Source organism: Oncorhynchus nerka, unplaced genomic scaffold, assembly GCF_034236695.1.
Source record: "Oncorhynchus nerka isolate Pitt River unplaced genomic scaffold, Oner_Uvic_2.0 unplaced_scaffold_24___fragment_2___debris, whole genome shotgun sequence".
Classification (NCBI taxonomy): Eukaryota; Metazoa; Chordata; class Actinopteri; order Salmoniformes; family Salmonidae; genus Oncorhynchus; species Oncorhynchus nerka.
In genome coordinates, this window is record NW_027039179.1 from 12,486 (window position 1) to 27,500 (window position 15,015).

Below are 15,015 nucleotides of genomic sequence, written 5' to 3' on the forward strand. Positions count from 1 at the left end.
AGAAGATGAGAGAATACGAACAGAAAGTGGCACAGACGGAAATACACACACACACCGATTTAGCATCCACCAAGGCCACACTGATGAAATTCAGCTGAAATCTGTTTTCCCAGATGTAATATTCTCTCGCTCAGTGCACAACATTGTTGTTTTGTTTCCATGTTTACTGAGTGAGGAGGAGGGGACTAATGATGGTAGGATAGAAACATGTGTAACCCCCCCCCCCCCATAGCTGACAGCTGTACAGACTTGTCTACAAAGAATTTAACTCTCTCTCCTCTGTCTTGAGGATAGCTAACTCAATAGAATATAACATCCTGTTTCTCTCTCTTTTTCTTTCTCTTTCTCTCTCTCTCTCTCTCTCCATAGTTGACCTCTGTACAGACTGGTCAGTGGATTACCTGAAGTACCGTGTGCTGCAGGGAGAGCCGGTGAGGCTGAAGTGTGCCCTATTCTACGGCTACATCCGGGCCAACTACAGCCAGGCTCAGAGCGTGGGCCTCAGCCTCATGTGGTACCGCAGCACTGGCCTGGGCCACGGAGACTTCGAGGAGCCCATCTCCTTCAACGGCGTGCGCATGAGCAAGGAGGAGGACGCCATCTGGTTCAGACCGGCCGACCTGCAGGACGTGGGCCTCTACTCCTGCGTTCTACGGTAAGACATGAGGGACAAACTGTGCTCTACTGCTCGAGTCTACTCCTGCGTGCTACGGTAAGATAGGAGGAACAGTAGGGATACTAGAGCTACGGTAAGACACGAGGGACAAACTAGGGAAACTAGGAATTGTTTACTCTTTTAGCTTACAAGCCTCTTTTAGTCCCTCTACTTTTAACCGTGCGTACTCCTCTGTGATATTGATTGCTGAGTCTTTCCAACTCTTTCTCCTACCGCACTCGCTCTCTCTCACAATCTCTTCCCCCCTTCTTCCTCCGGCTGAGTCAGAATCAAAGGGGTTGTGTTTCTGTCGTTCTGTCAAGAGGGTCTGAAGTGGATGTTTCTCATAGGCATGGAGGCAACAAAATACTCTCTCCCTCCTTCTCTCTCCTTCACTCTCTACCTTCTCTCTCCTTCACTCTCTCCCTCCTTCTCTCTCCTTCACTCTCTCCCTCCTACTCTCTCCTTCACTCTCTCCCTCTCTAAGACTTGACCCTTACTTTAAAATGTTTTCTATGGCCAGCACACTGAGAACGTCCTCTATGTGTGTGTATGTGTATGACACTAGACAAGCAGATCACATGCATTAGGAAATGTTCTCCAGTGTTTTAAAGTGTTAAAAGGCTTCATGTATTCAGATGTTATTCATGGTGGGTATTCAAGAGTTCTCCAGTAACCTAATCAGAGAAGCATTTTGGAGATTTGCCACTGAGCTGAAATCAATTCTCTTTTTGTTGGAGGGTAAGCTTCTGAGTTGCAAATTTTAGCACACATGACCCAAACACATCCACCAAGCATCTCTGCTGGGGAGAGATTTGTCAGTGATTGCTGATCGTATTGTTGAAATCTAGTCATATTTTCAACCATTCACTTGAAGTTTGACTGGTTATTATGATCTGTTTGGAGGGTGTAGATAGTCTTACGGTATTGTGGTGCATTGGAGGATGCTGCTACATTGGGTTGGCTATATCTAAATATAGATCAATCCTTCAGTGGAGAAAGTACAGCTTAGCATTGAAACCCTCCAGATGTTTTCCCCTGAAGGAGATATGGTGTGTGTGTGTGTGTGTGTGTGTGTGTGTGTGTGTGTGTGTGTGTGTGTGTGTGTGTGTGTGTGTGTGTGTGTGTGTGTGTGTGTGTGTGTGTGTGTGTGTGTGTGTGTGTTGGTCGCTTTTCTCCTTTGCTGTCTGGAATCAAATTTTCCCATCAGTGTATGTGTGAAGGTGACTTAATCTACATAACAATCTCTCCTTGTTTCTGTTTCTCTCTCTACCCCCTCTCTCTATAGCTCTTCCTCTTTCTCTCTCCTTGTTTCTGTTTCTCTCTCTACCCCCTCTCTCTATAGCTCTTCCTCTTTCTCTCTCCTTATTTCTGTTTCTCTCTCTAACCCCTCTCTCTGTCTCTCTCCTTGTTTCTGTTTCTCTCTACTCCCTCTCTCTATCGCTCTTCCTCTCTCTCTCCCTCTCTCTTTCTCTCTCATTGTTTCTGTTTCTCCCTCTCCCCCTCTCTCTCTTTCTCCCTCTCTCCATCCCCACTTAATGTAAATGTAAAGCTGTCACCTCCAGTGTTTTCTCTCCTCTAAACAATCTCCCTCCACCTCTGTAGTCCATGCACGTGTCTCCCACTGAATGAATTCACCACCTCTCAAATGAGCCTGTATCTCTCAGTGGTCTGCTTGTGTGTTTTCCTGTTGTGATTACTCTGAGAACGAACGTATGTGAGGGATACTAATGTGTGGGGAATGGAAGCTAACACGAGTTGGAGACTAAAGCTTGCTGTGTTGGAGTGAAACAGTTTTTGAAAGTTTGGACGAATTGTCGACCCCTGACTGTCCATCAATCAAACACCACAAAAAAATGTCCCACGATCCCGCAGTGATCCCCTAGTTTCAATATTTAACAAGTACCCTCATTGGTACCCCTGGGACTCCATCCATCTGATTGGCTCAGGTGTCCCCTCCGCTACGAGGTCATCTCTGATAATCTCCCTCATCATGTCAACATTTACACCTCCGAATCTCTTAGGCGGTGTACATGTGTGTGTGTGTGTACGTGTGTGTGTGTGTGTACGTGTACGTGTGTGAATATGCATTTATGGACATGTGCATGTGTGTTTAGGCTAAATAAAAACACAACATTTTAAATAACACTGTCATTGCATTATCAAACATATGGTTACGGTTTCCAGTCCAATCCTACTTTACCTATTCTCAGTTTGCTCCGTACCACAGTAAGAGAGCCTTCCAGCCAGCCTGTTGGCTATACCTCTAGTAGCCTGGTGCAGTGTCTGACAGCCTCAGCTGTGTGTGTTTTATGGTCTGGAGGTCAGGTGTTTCTATGGGAGAGGGGATTCTCTTATTACTTCCATAACTTGACTCTATAATATGAAAGCCTGTCATGTAGCCTGAAAGGAAGCATCTGGCCAGCAGTAAAGTTAATGTAACGAAATGCAGCCCCATATGCTACACAAGGCAGAGAGATGGGGGTGATGGTGGTGGGAATGGCAACAAGTGCTCAGCATATGTGGGAACTCCTTCAAGACTGTTGGAAAAGTATTCCAGGTGAAGTTGGTTGAGAGAATGCCAAGAGTGTACAAAGGTGTCATCAAGTCTATATCATCGTCTGCATCCTTATGTAATACATGTATCACTAGCCACTTTAACTATGCCACTTTGTTTACATACTCATCTCATATGTATATACTGTACTCGATACCATCTACTGTATCTTGCCTATGCTGCTCTGTACCATCACTCATTCATATATCCTTATGTACATATTCTTTATCCCCTTACACTGTGTATAGGACAGTAGTTTTGGAATTGTTAGTTAGATTACTTGTTGGTTATTACTGCATTGTCGGAACTAGAAGCACAAGCATTTCGCTACACTCGCATTAACATCTGCTAACCATGTGTATGTGACAAATAACATTTGATTTGATTTGAAGTCAAAGGTTGGCTACTTTGAAGAATCTCAAAAATATTTATTATTTGTTTAACACTTTTTGATTACCACATGATTCCATATGTGTTATTTCATATTTTTGATGTCTTCATTATTCTTCTACAATGTAGAAATGTAGTACAAATAAAGAAAAACCCTGGAATGAGTAGCTGTGTACAAACCTTTGACTGGTACTGTATATCTGAAGTGATGACATCACTTAGCCATCCACTATAGACAATGAGCCCATGTTTCAGTTATGCCACTGGCTTCCTCAAATGACTCATATTGAAGGAAAGTAGACGAGAAAATGAAGCCATTTGACTTTATTTAGACCCAGCCTTCAGCATTTGACTGTATTTAGATCCAGCCTTCAGCATTTGACTGTATTTAGGCCCAGCCTTCAGCATTTGACTGTATTTAGATCCAGCCTTCAGCATTTACATTTACATTTACATTTAAGTCATTTAGCAGACGCTCTTATCCAGAGCGACTTACAAATTGGTGCATTCACCTGACTGTATTTAGGCCCAGCCTTCAGCATTTGACTGTATTTAGGCCCAGCCTTCAGCGTTCGACTGTATTTAGATCCAGCCTTCAGCATTTTACTGTATTTAGACCCAGCCTTCAGAATTTGACTGTATTTAGACCCAGCCTTCAGCATTTGACTGTATTTAGGCCCAGCCCTCAGCATTTGACTGTATTTAGACCCAGCCTTCAGCATTTGACTGTATTTAGACCCAGCCTTCTGCATTTGACTGTATTTAGGCCCAGCCTTCAGCTTTTGACTGTATTTAGGCCCAGCCTTCAGCATTTGACTGTATTTAGGCCCAGCTTTCCGCATTTGACTGTATTTAGGCCCAGCCTTCAGCATTTGACTGTATTTAGACCCAGCCTTCATCATTTGACTGTATTTAGGCCCAGCCTTCAGCATTTGACTGTATTTAGGCCCAGCTTTCAGCATTTGACTATATTTAGGCCCAGCCTTCAGCATTTGACTGTATTTAGGCCCAGCCTTCTGCATTTGACTGTATTTAGGCCCAGCCTTCAGCATTTGACTGTATTTAGACCCAGCCTTCAGCATTTGACTGTATTTAGACCCAGCCTTCAGCATTTGACTATATTTAGACCCAGCCTTCAGCATTTGACTGTATTTAGACCCAGCCTTCAGCATTTGACTGTATTTAGGCCCAGCCTTCAGCATTTGACTGTATTTAGGCCCAGCCTTCAGCATTTGACTGTATTTAGGCCCAGCGTTCAGCATTTGACTGTATTTAGGCCCAGCCTTCAGCATTTGACCGTATTTAGGCCCAGCCTTCAGCATTTGACTATATTTAGGCCCAGCCTTCAGCATTTGACTGTATTTAGACCCAGCCTTCAGCATTTGACTGTATTTAGGCCCAGCCTTCAGCATTTGACTGTATTTAGGCCCAGCCTTCAGCATTTTACTGTATTTAGGCCCAGCCTTCAGCATTTGACTGTATTTAGGCCCAGCCTTCAGCATTTTACTGTATTTAGGCCCAGCCTTCAGCATTTGACTGTATTTAGGCCCAGCCTTCAGCATTTGACTGTATTTAGGCCCAGCCTTCAGCATTTGACTGTATTTAGACCCAGCCTTCAGCATTTGACTGTATTTAGGCCCAGCCTTCATTATTTGACTGTATTTAGACCCAGCCTTCAGCATTTGACTGTATTTAGGCCCAGCCTTCAGCATTTGACTGTATTTAGGCCCAGCCTTCAGCATTTCAATGCCACAGGCTTGCTCCTGTGCTGTCAGAGGGCGGTGGCCCGTTCCTGTAGGTTCATGCTCTACAACATCCGCAGAGTACGACCCTGCATCACACAGGAAGCGGCGCAGGTCCTAATCCAGGCACTCCTTATCTCCCGTCTGGATTACTGCAACTCGCTGTTGGCTGGGCTCCCTGCCTGTGCCATTAAACCCCTACAACTCATCCAGAACGCCGCAGCCCGTCTGGTGTTCAACCTTCCCAAGTTCTCTCACGTCACCCCGCTCCTCCGCTCTCTCCACTGGCTTCCAGTTGAAGCTCGCATCCGCTACAAGACCATGGTGCTTGCCTACGGAGCTGTGAGGGGAACGGCACCTCAGTAACTCCAGGCTCTGATCAGGCCCTACACCCAAACAAGGGCACTGCGTTCATCCACCTCTGGCCTGCTCGCCTCCCTACCACTGAGGAAGTACAGTTCCCGCTCAGCCCAGTCAAAACTGTTCGCTGCTCTGGCCCCCCAATGGTGGAACAAACTCCCTCACGACGCCAGGACAGCGGAGTCAATCACCACCTTCCGGAGACACCTGAAACCCCACCTCTTTAAGGAATACCTAGGATAGGATAAAGTAATCCCTCTCACCCCCCTTAAAAGATTTAGATGCACTACTGTTCCACTGGATGTCATAAGGTGAATGCACCAATTTGTAAGTCGCTCTGGATAAGAGCGTCTGCTAAATGACTTAAATGTAAATGTAAATGTATTACATCACTGTGATGACTAAGCAGGTTCTTCCACTCCTTCCATCCCCTGTCTCTGTCTCTGTCTCTGTCTCTGTCTCTCTCTCTGTGTGTGTGTGTGTGTGTGTGTGTGTGTGTGTGTGTGTGTGTGTGTGTGTGTGTGTGTGTGTGTGTGTGTGTGTGTGTGTGTGTGTGTGTGTGTGTGTGTGTGTGTGTGTGTGTGTGTGTGTGTGTGGTGTCTGTTTTGTCATTAGTATCCCCAGGGCAGGCTTGCATGGCCCTCCATTAATTAAATAGTGGTCGTGAGCCTGCGTCATTGTTTCAGTAAGCTGATGAACACGTCGTTAGCACTATCTCCGACAATGTGTGTGTTGCATGTTTTGCCTGTCTTTGTGTGCGTGTGTGAGGAATGAGGACATGGGAAGAGGGAGTAAAAAACGTATAGTCAGAGAGAGAAAAAAGAAAGCTAATGTAAATCAGGAATAGAAAGAGTTGTTTTGACTATGCATTTTCTCTAATAGTCTGAATCTTGTCAGTGACCTGTTGGTTGTGCTGGTATGTTCCAGGAATTCAACCTACTGTATGAAGGTGTCCATGTCTCTCCACGTGGCTGAGAACGACACAGACCTCTGCTACAACTCTGACATGAGACATATGGAGAAGGCCGAACTCAGCAAGAGCAAAGACATCACCTGTCCAGACATAGAGGACTACATAGAACCTGGGAAAGACCCTCATATCATCTGGTTTAAGGTGAGAGACGTGTGTGTGTTGTGTGTGTGTGTGTGTGTGTGTGTGTGTGTCTGAATTTACTTGGTGAAGATTGTGCCTCATGGCTTTGTTTTCAGATCACTTCCTGGTTGTTTCTATGGAATGTGAAAGCTATGTCCGTGGGAGCCTGAGACTGGGTCAGATTATGCATGTGGGATTTGTTAATAATAGGAGAATTACACGACACCTGTCTGCAGTGCACCAGTATCAGTGTAGAGGTCATCTTAGGAGAAACACACAGTACATGAATACAGAGACAGAGACGGGATTCATTATTCACACACTGATGAGGGGAGAACCTTTTCATATTATAGTTCACTTTGCCCTACGGAAAAGTAGGAGAACAGAGGAGAGAGAGAGAGACAGAGAGAGAGATACAGAGAGAGAGACAGAGAGGGAGAAAGACAGAGAGAGAGTCAGTGACAGAGAGAGGAAAATGAGAGAAAATGGATAGAGAGTGAATGGGGGAAAGAAAAACGTCACCTCTCCGTCAACCCTAATCAGCACAGTTGACCCAGCAGGGTCCCACAATCCACTGCCTCCTGCCCAGCCAATGGAGAACACACCTGGGCTGCCCCAAGCACAGCGTGCCTTCAACCCTGGAACTTACCCTGCAGCTAGGGCTGACTGAGCACGGGAGTTTTAAATAACCTTTATTGGGTCTGGGGACAAACAACACAACAACACTCACACAAAACCATAGTTACATATCAATTAAAAACACAACACCAAATCTCCCTCCACAGTATCCTCATAAACAGATCAATGTTATTAATCATTTTGTAATAGTCAAATTCAACCCTCAGTCTTGCTGCCAACATCCCCTCCAGCATTCCCACCACATCCACAGACCCCTGTCCCCAAATACTGTTCTTTCAGGTCTTCCATATTGCTAATTTAGCTGCCCCTGACGCAAAATTAAGCAAAATAACTTCAACCCCTTCAACTAAACCTGTACTTTAGCCCAAATATAAACAGTTGGGAAGAGAAAACCTCTCCCAGAGTTGAGAGTCAGCTAGGGATCAGGTCAATCATCCCGACCAACCTGGGACACTGTCAGAACAGATGTGCCAGAGTTTCAGGCTCAGCACAGAATGGACACCCTTCCCCAACAGTAAGATCCAGGTGTACCAGATGCATATTGGTGGCTATGGATCCATGTATTATCCTCCATTGGAGGTCAGCTGTCCTCTTTTCAATAGGCAATTTGTATAAAGACCACCAATAAGCCTTTTGGGGAGGCACCTGGACCAAGCACACCCGCCCATCTCGTTCATTTGACCCCTTCCAGGGAAGAAGCACGGGACAGTTTTACACAGATTTTGTACATGTCCTTCTTTCCCACCGCCTTGAACTCCCCCAGTTCTGGAGTTTGGAAGGAAAGCAGCATCCCCACGTCCTCCTCTAATGCCCCCACTGCAGCACTAACATTCAGTGCAGGGAACACATAATCCAGACCCTCCATCCACTGATCCGAATTGGAAGTGTCAGTCACATTCTGCCGATGAAGTACTGGCAAGGAATTACAGACCTCAGCTACAACCTTCCTCAGTAGACGAGATGACCGGATCCCCGCTCTTTCTCCCAGTTCCTCCAACGATCTGCTCCTACTCCGCATCAGATGACCCAGCTTGGTACACCCCACACCTAACATGCATGAACATAGGCTGGCTGACCCCACAGCACGGGGACTGGATGGCAGTGTTGTAAAAAAAGAGGCTCTTCAAAAGCCACATACCTGGTGGGGTGCCGGTCTTACGACACTTGACAAGAATTCTCCAAGCCTGCTTAACAGACTCATAAAATGGAGTCAAGCCAGACAAATCACCCCCCTCTAGCTTTAAGAGGAAAATGTGCTTGTCTAAGCCCAATCGGCCCACTCCCCTCATCAATGTATAGGTTGTGTCGACCCAGCTAGAACGGTCACAGTAAAACCGTTTCTGGGCTGCTTGAAGCCGGAAAGCCATGATCCTGGAAGAAATGTCCACCAGGCCTTTACCACCCTCATGCAGTGGCAGGTACAGGGCCACAGCTTTAATCTAATGTTGTCCAGACCAGAAGAAATTGGCAATGGTCCTCTGAAGCTCTTGTATCAGACCCCCCAGTGGCTGTACAATCATTAGTCTGCACCACAGGGTAGAGGCAGCTAGATTATTGGCTACCAGCACCCTTCCCCTATAAGACAGCTGGGGTAGCACCCATTTCCATGTTGACAGTCTGGCTCACACTTTCTCCACTACACCCTCCCAGTTCTTTTTCTGAAAGACATCGGAGCCCCACTGAATCCCCTCTGGTAACTGTGGTGCGGACCCCGTCTGAAGCTGACCTGCCCACAGTGATTCGCTCTTTTCCCAATTGACTCTATACACCTTTAAAGCGTTTAAGAGAAACTTAACATCCTCACCCCCTGTAATAAAAAATATCACGTCATCTGCATACACAGACAGTGCTATCGTGAGACCCTTCATTACCCCAGCCACAGAGAAACCAGTAAGCCTCGCTCTTAAAAAACAAAGTATTGGTTCAATTGCCAGATAATATAACTGCCCTTAAATTGGGCATCCCTACCTGATACCCCTTTGGACAGGGATGGGGCAGCTCAAACCACCCCCCACCCAGGCCCCAGTATACAGTAAACTCATCCAAGACAAAAAAAATCATCCCTAAACCCAAAAGCTTTCATTGTTTTGAATGACTACTGGTGGTCTACACGGTCAAAGGCCTTCTCCTGATCCAAAGAAGTTTACAAATGTCTAAAACATCTCTTATCAGAAACAAGTTATCAGTATACTGTTGACAAACAATTGTATTTGGGCCTTCCCAACCTCCCACCATTGTCTCAAGGACTCAAAATTCCCTTTTGTAAACCTGAATTTTTCCCAAAACAACAAACACCTTTCCCAAAACATGACATAATGTAACAATTTAACATTAAGATACCAATAAGGTGATGACGTTCGTAGACAGGACAAGTGGATATCAACAGACACCTTATGATGATCAGAAAAACCCACAGGAGTAATATCACACCTTCAACCCTACTACAGTAGTGATCAGATACATATAACCTGTCTAACCTTCAACCCTACTACAGTAGTGATCAGATACATACAACCTGTCTAACCTTCAACCCTAGTACAGTAGTGATCAGATACATACAACCTGTCTAACCTTCCAACCCTACTACAGTATTGATCAGATACATACAACCTGTCTAACCTTCCAAACCTACTACAGTAGTGATCAGATACATACAACCTGTCTAACCTTCCAACCCTACTACAGTAGTGATCAGATACATACAACCTGGCTAACCTTCCAACCCTACTACAGTAGTGATCAGATACATACAACCTGTCTGACCTTCCAACCCTACTACAGTAGTGATCAGATACATACAACCTGTCTAACCTTCCAACCCTACTACAGTAGTGATCAGATACATACAACCTGTCTAACCTTCAACCCTACTACAGTAGTGATCAGATACATACAACCTGTCTAACATTCCAACCCTACTACAGTAGTGATCAGATACATACAACCTGTCTAACCTTCAACCCTACTACAGTAGTGATCAGATACATACAACCTGTCTAACCTTCCAACCCTACTACAGTAGTGATCAGATACATACAACCTGTCTGACCTTCCAACCCTGCTACAGTAGTGATCAGATACATACAACCTGTCTAACCTTCAACCCTACTACAGTAGTGATCAGATACATACAACCTGTCTAACCTTCAACCCTACTACAGTAGTGATCAGATACATACAACCTGTCTAACCTTCAACCCTACTACAGTAGTGATCAGATACATACAACCTGTCTAACCTTCCAACCCTACTACAGTAGTGATCAGATACATATACAACCTGTTCTTCAGCGGTGTGATCAACAGTAAAATCCACTGTACAGTTCCAGTCCCCCCCTAAAACCATACACCCCTCTTGGTCACACTGTCTTAAGGTTTCCTTTATTTGATCAAATACAGCAATACGCTCTGTACCGTCAATAGGAGCATAAACATTCAAAACAAAATAAACAGAAACTCCATAACATCCACCTTGACCAATAAAACCTGACCCTTGACAATCTCTGTTGCAGATACCACAGTCACACCCTAAGCCTAAGGAAAACAAGATGGCCACCCCAGCACTGAAATTAGTACCATGACTGAGTATATGCTGCCCCTCCCATCACATACCCCAGTCCACCTCAATAGCCTCATCAATATGTGTCTCCTGTAGGAAAACTACATTAAGCCTTTTCTGTTTTATTACTTCTAATACCCAAGCCCTCTTATTCCTGTCCCTTCCCCCATTAATATTGAGAGAACCCACCCTTAGTACCTCCATCTAGAAAAGAGAAAAGAAAGCAGAAGAAACCACAGAGAAACCAGACAAAGAGAAAAAAACACCCTATGAGTCATGATCATCCTCATTGTTTTAATTTTCACTGAACCTGACCACGTTTCCCACCACCTTTTGCAGCCGTAACAGCAGTAACACATTCCTCAAGCGAAAACGCTTCTTCTCACTCAACTGGTCTAACCCCACCATCTTCTGTAACATCACAGCTGACCTCACAAACTTAGCAACACAGAAAAAAATCAGCCAATTTGACAGATTTCCCAAATGTCTGATCCAGGAACCCATTTACCTCCAGATTGTAAATTGTCACCAGCTGCTATCCATATCCTTCTCCTGATCCTCCTTAACTGAGGCCACAGACCCCTGACTCCCCTCAGGCACATCCCTCTCAACACTCCCCACTTGCACCCCATCACTCATACCAGGCATCTCCTCCACTACCTGGGAGACTAGCTCCACATGAACCCCCTCCTGTACCCCATCACTCATACCAGGCATCTCCTCCACTACCTGGGAGACTAGATCCACATGAACCCCCTCCTGTACCCCATCACTTGTACTGGGCATCTCCTCCACTACCTGGGAGACTAGCTCCACATGAACCCCCTCCTGTACCCCATCACTTGTCCTGGGAACTCCTCCACTACCTGGGAGACTAGCTCCACCTGAACCCCCTCCTGTACCCCATCACTTGTACTGGGAACTCCTCCACTACCTGGGAGACTAGCTCCACCTGAACCCCCTCCTGTACCCCATCACTTGTACTGGGAACTCCTCCACTACCTGGGAGACTAGCTCCACCTGAACCCCCTCCTGTACCCCATCACTTGTACTGGGCATCTCCTCCACTACCTGGGAGACTAGCTCCACCTGAACCCCCTCCTGTACCCCATCACTTGTACTGGGAACTCCTCCACTACCTGGGAGACTAGCTCCACCTGAACCCCCTCCTGTACCCCATCACTTGTACTGGGCATCTCCTCCACTACCTGGGAGACTAGCTCCACCTGAACCCCCTCCTGTACCCCATCACTTGTACTGGGAACTCCTCCACTACCTGGGAGACTAGCTCCACATGAACCCCCTCCTGTACCCCATCACTTGTACTGGGCATCTCCTCCACTACCTGGGAGACTAGCTCCACCTGAACCCCCTCCTGTACCCAATCACTTGTACAGGGAACTCCTCCACTACCTGGGAGACTAGCTCCACCTGAACCCCCTCCTGTACCCCATCACTTGTACTGGGCATCTCCTCCACTACCTGGGAGACTAGCTTCACCTGAACCCCCTCCTGTACCCCATCACTTGTACTGGGAACTCCTCCACTACCTGGGAGACTAGCTCCACATGAACCCCCTCCTGTACCCCATCACTTGTACTGGGAACTTCTCCACTACCTGGGAGACTAGCTCCACGTGAACCCCCTCCTGTACCCCATCACTTGTAATGGGCATCTTCTCCACTACCTGGGAGACTAGCTCCACATGAACCCCCTCCTGTACCCAATCACTTGTACTGGGCATCTTCTCCACTACCTGGGAGACTAGCTCCACGTGAACCCCCTAATAGCTCATTGGGAATAAACGGTGGTACATTTGAAATCGTTACCCTTGTTGACAGAGAAAAAAGCGGCGTAACTTGAATAAACATTCCTTTAAGAAGTACGCCATGCTCAACCATCCGATCAACAAGATGGTCTTCTTTAAGAAGTACACCATGCTCAACCATCCGATCAACAAGATGGTCTTCTTTAAGAAGTACACCATGCTCAACCATCCGATCAACAAGATGGTCTTCTTTAAGAAGTACACCATGCTCAACCATCCGATCAACAAGATGGTCTTCTTTAAGAAGTACACCATGCTCAACCATCCGATCAACAAGATGGTCTTCTTTAAGAAGTACTCCATGCTCAACCATACGATCAACAAGATGGTCTTCTTTAAGAAGTACTCCATGCTCAACCATACGATCAACAAGACACTCTTCTATAAGAAGTACACCATGCTCAACCATACGATCAACAAGACACTCTTCTTTAAGAAGTACACCATGCTCAACCATACGATCAACAAGACGCTCTTCTTTAAGAAGTACACCATGCTCAACCATACGATCAACAAGACGCTCTTCTTTAAGAAGTACGCCATGCTCAACCATACGATCAACAAGACACTCTTCTTTAAGAAGTACACCATGCTCAACCATACGATCAACAAGACGCTCTTCTTTAAGAAGTACGCCATGCTCAACCATACGATCAACAAGACACTCTTCTTTAAGAAGTACACCATGCTCAACCATACGATCAACAAGACACTCTTCTTTAAGAAGTACACCATGCTCAACCATTCGATCAACAAGATGGTCTTCTTTAATAAAAAACACCACCGCTTCATTCATCCGTGACGCATAAGCAACATTCTCATATCCTACCTTCTCTCCTACGGCGACCAGAAACTGCTCCACAGTGACAGTAGCTTCAGTAACACACTTAAAGCCGTGCCGAAGTGACAGGGACGGCGTCCCCATGTGGGTCGCCATCCCCACCAAAGCCAGGGCAATTTCCACAAGAAAAACAATAATCTTAATTCTTCCACAACAAATAAATAAGATAAATAATCACCTGTATAGGAAAACCACCAAGAAAAGTCAAACAAGACAAGAAGGAAAAAACATGCGATGTAACTTCAGACAACACTCGCACTCGCTCATACAATTCCCAGCATGCACCAAACACTCCCAGCATACAGAGAGAGAAAAAGTGTGTGTGTGTGTGTCCTCTAAATGCTCTTAGCCTAAGATATCTATTATCTGACTCTCGAGTTACCTTTCTCACCTGAGTTCTCCCCGTTGAGGTCAGGCATGGCCTGCGGATCACAGCACGCATCCCAGGGAGCGGCCCAGGCCAAACTAATCAAAGGCAGATCAGTGGTAGATTAGCCAGTCGGACTCGACCTCCAGGTTTTCCCAGAATTCAATTAAGGCTTGGATAATGACTGGGAGCGCTGGAACCTGGAGTTATTTGGATTGCTCTGCAGCCGAGCTGATTGAATTCCGAGGGTTGCCGCGAGCTATGGTGGAATAGAATCCTCTGAGCCAGAGTTGTCCCTGCCAGAGAGGGAGGAGAGTACCCGGAGTGAGGAGCCTATGTACACTCTGCCTATGTACACACACGCACACAAACCACACATACATACGCACACACACATACACGCCACACACACACACAAACACATTATTTTGCCAATGGAGACTTTTCAAATGACATTCCGTGTCCTTTTACCAGTCGGAGAATATTGAATCTGGAGTATCCAGTTCAGTGCAATACACTTCTATCAAATAAGTAGGATAACTCTTCCCATATGGATTCTCTCTAGTTGGCAGTGATACACTATGCATTCCACTGCTCTCTTTCCAGTCCTCTCTACTGTCTAGATAATATAATGACTCTGTTTGGTCTCCTCTTCCCCAATGTCCTTAACTGTAATAGATGCCACTATCCAAAGCAACTTAGCGTTGACAAATTCAGTATGTGACCAATGCAGAAATCAAAGACATCATGCATAGGCCACCTCAACAGAACTTCCATTGCTGTTGTTGGTGTTCATGAGATAACAATCCAACCTGTTCTCTATGTTATGATGATTTCATGTGTCTCAGTGTCAATAGCACTATAGCCCCATGTTGTATTGTGTGTGTTCGTGTGTGTGTGTGACTCCCAGGAGTGTCGTCCTAAGCAGTGGCGGGCCTCCATCCTCCAGAGAAGAGACTCTCTGTCCATCAGAGAGGTCAAAGAG

General features: G+C 45.9%; 1 protein-coding gene across 1 annotated transcript in view; it reads left to right on the forward strand.

The window, feature by feature from the left end:
• The first annotated feature begins 207 nt into the window (after positions 1–207).
• Positions 208–15,015, forward strand: part of il1rapl1a (interleukin 1 receptor accessory protein-like 1a) — a 17,611-nt gene continuing 2,803 nt past the window's right edge. Inside the window, exons 1-4 of the mRNA XM_065014762.1 lie at positions 208–241; positions 370–655; positions 6,632–6,818; positions 14,941–15,015. The exon at positions 14,941–15,015 is cut by the window's right edge and continues 79 nt beyond it. Coding sequence (XP_064870834.1) covers positions 208–241; positions 370–655; positions 6,632–6,818; positions 14,941–15,015 — 582 coding nt within the window. The remainder of the gene's footprint in view (positions 242–369; positions 656–6,631; positions 6,819–14,940) is intronic.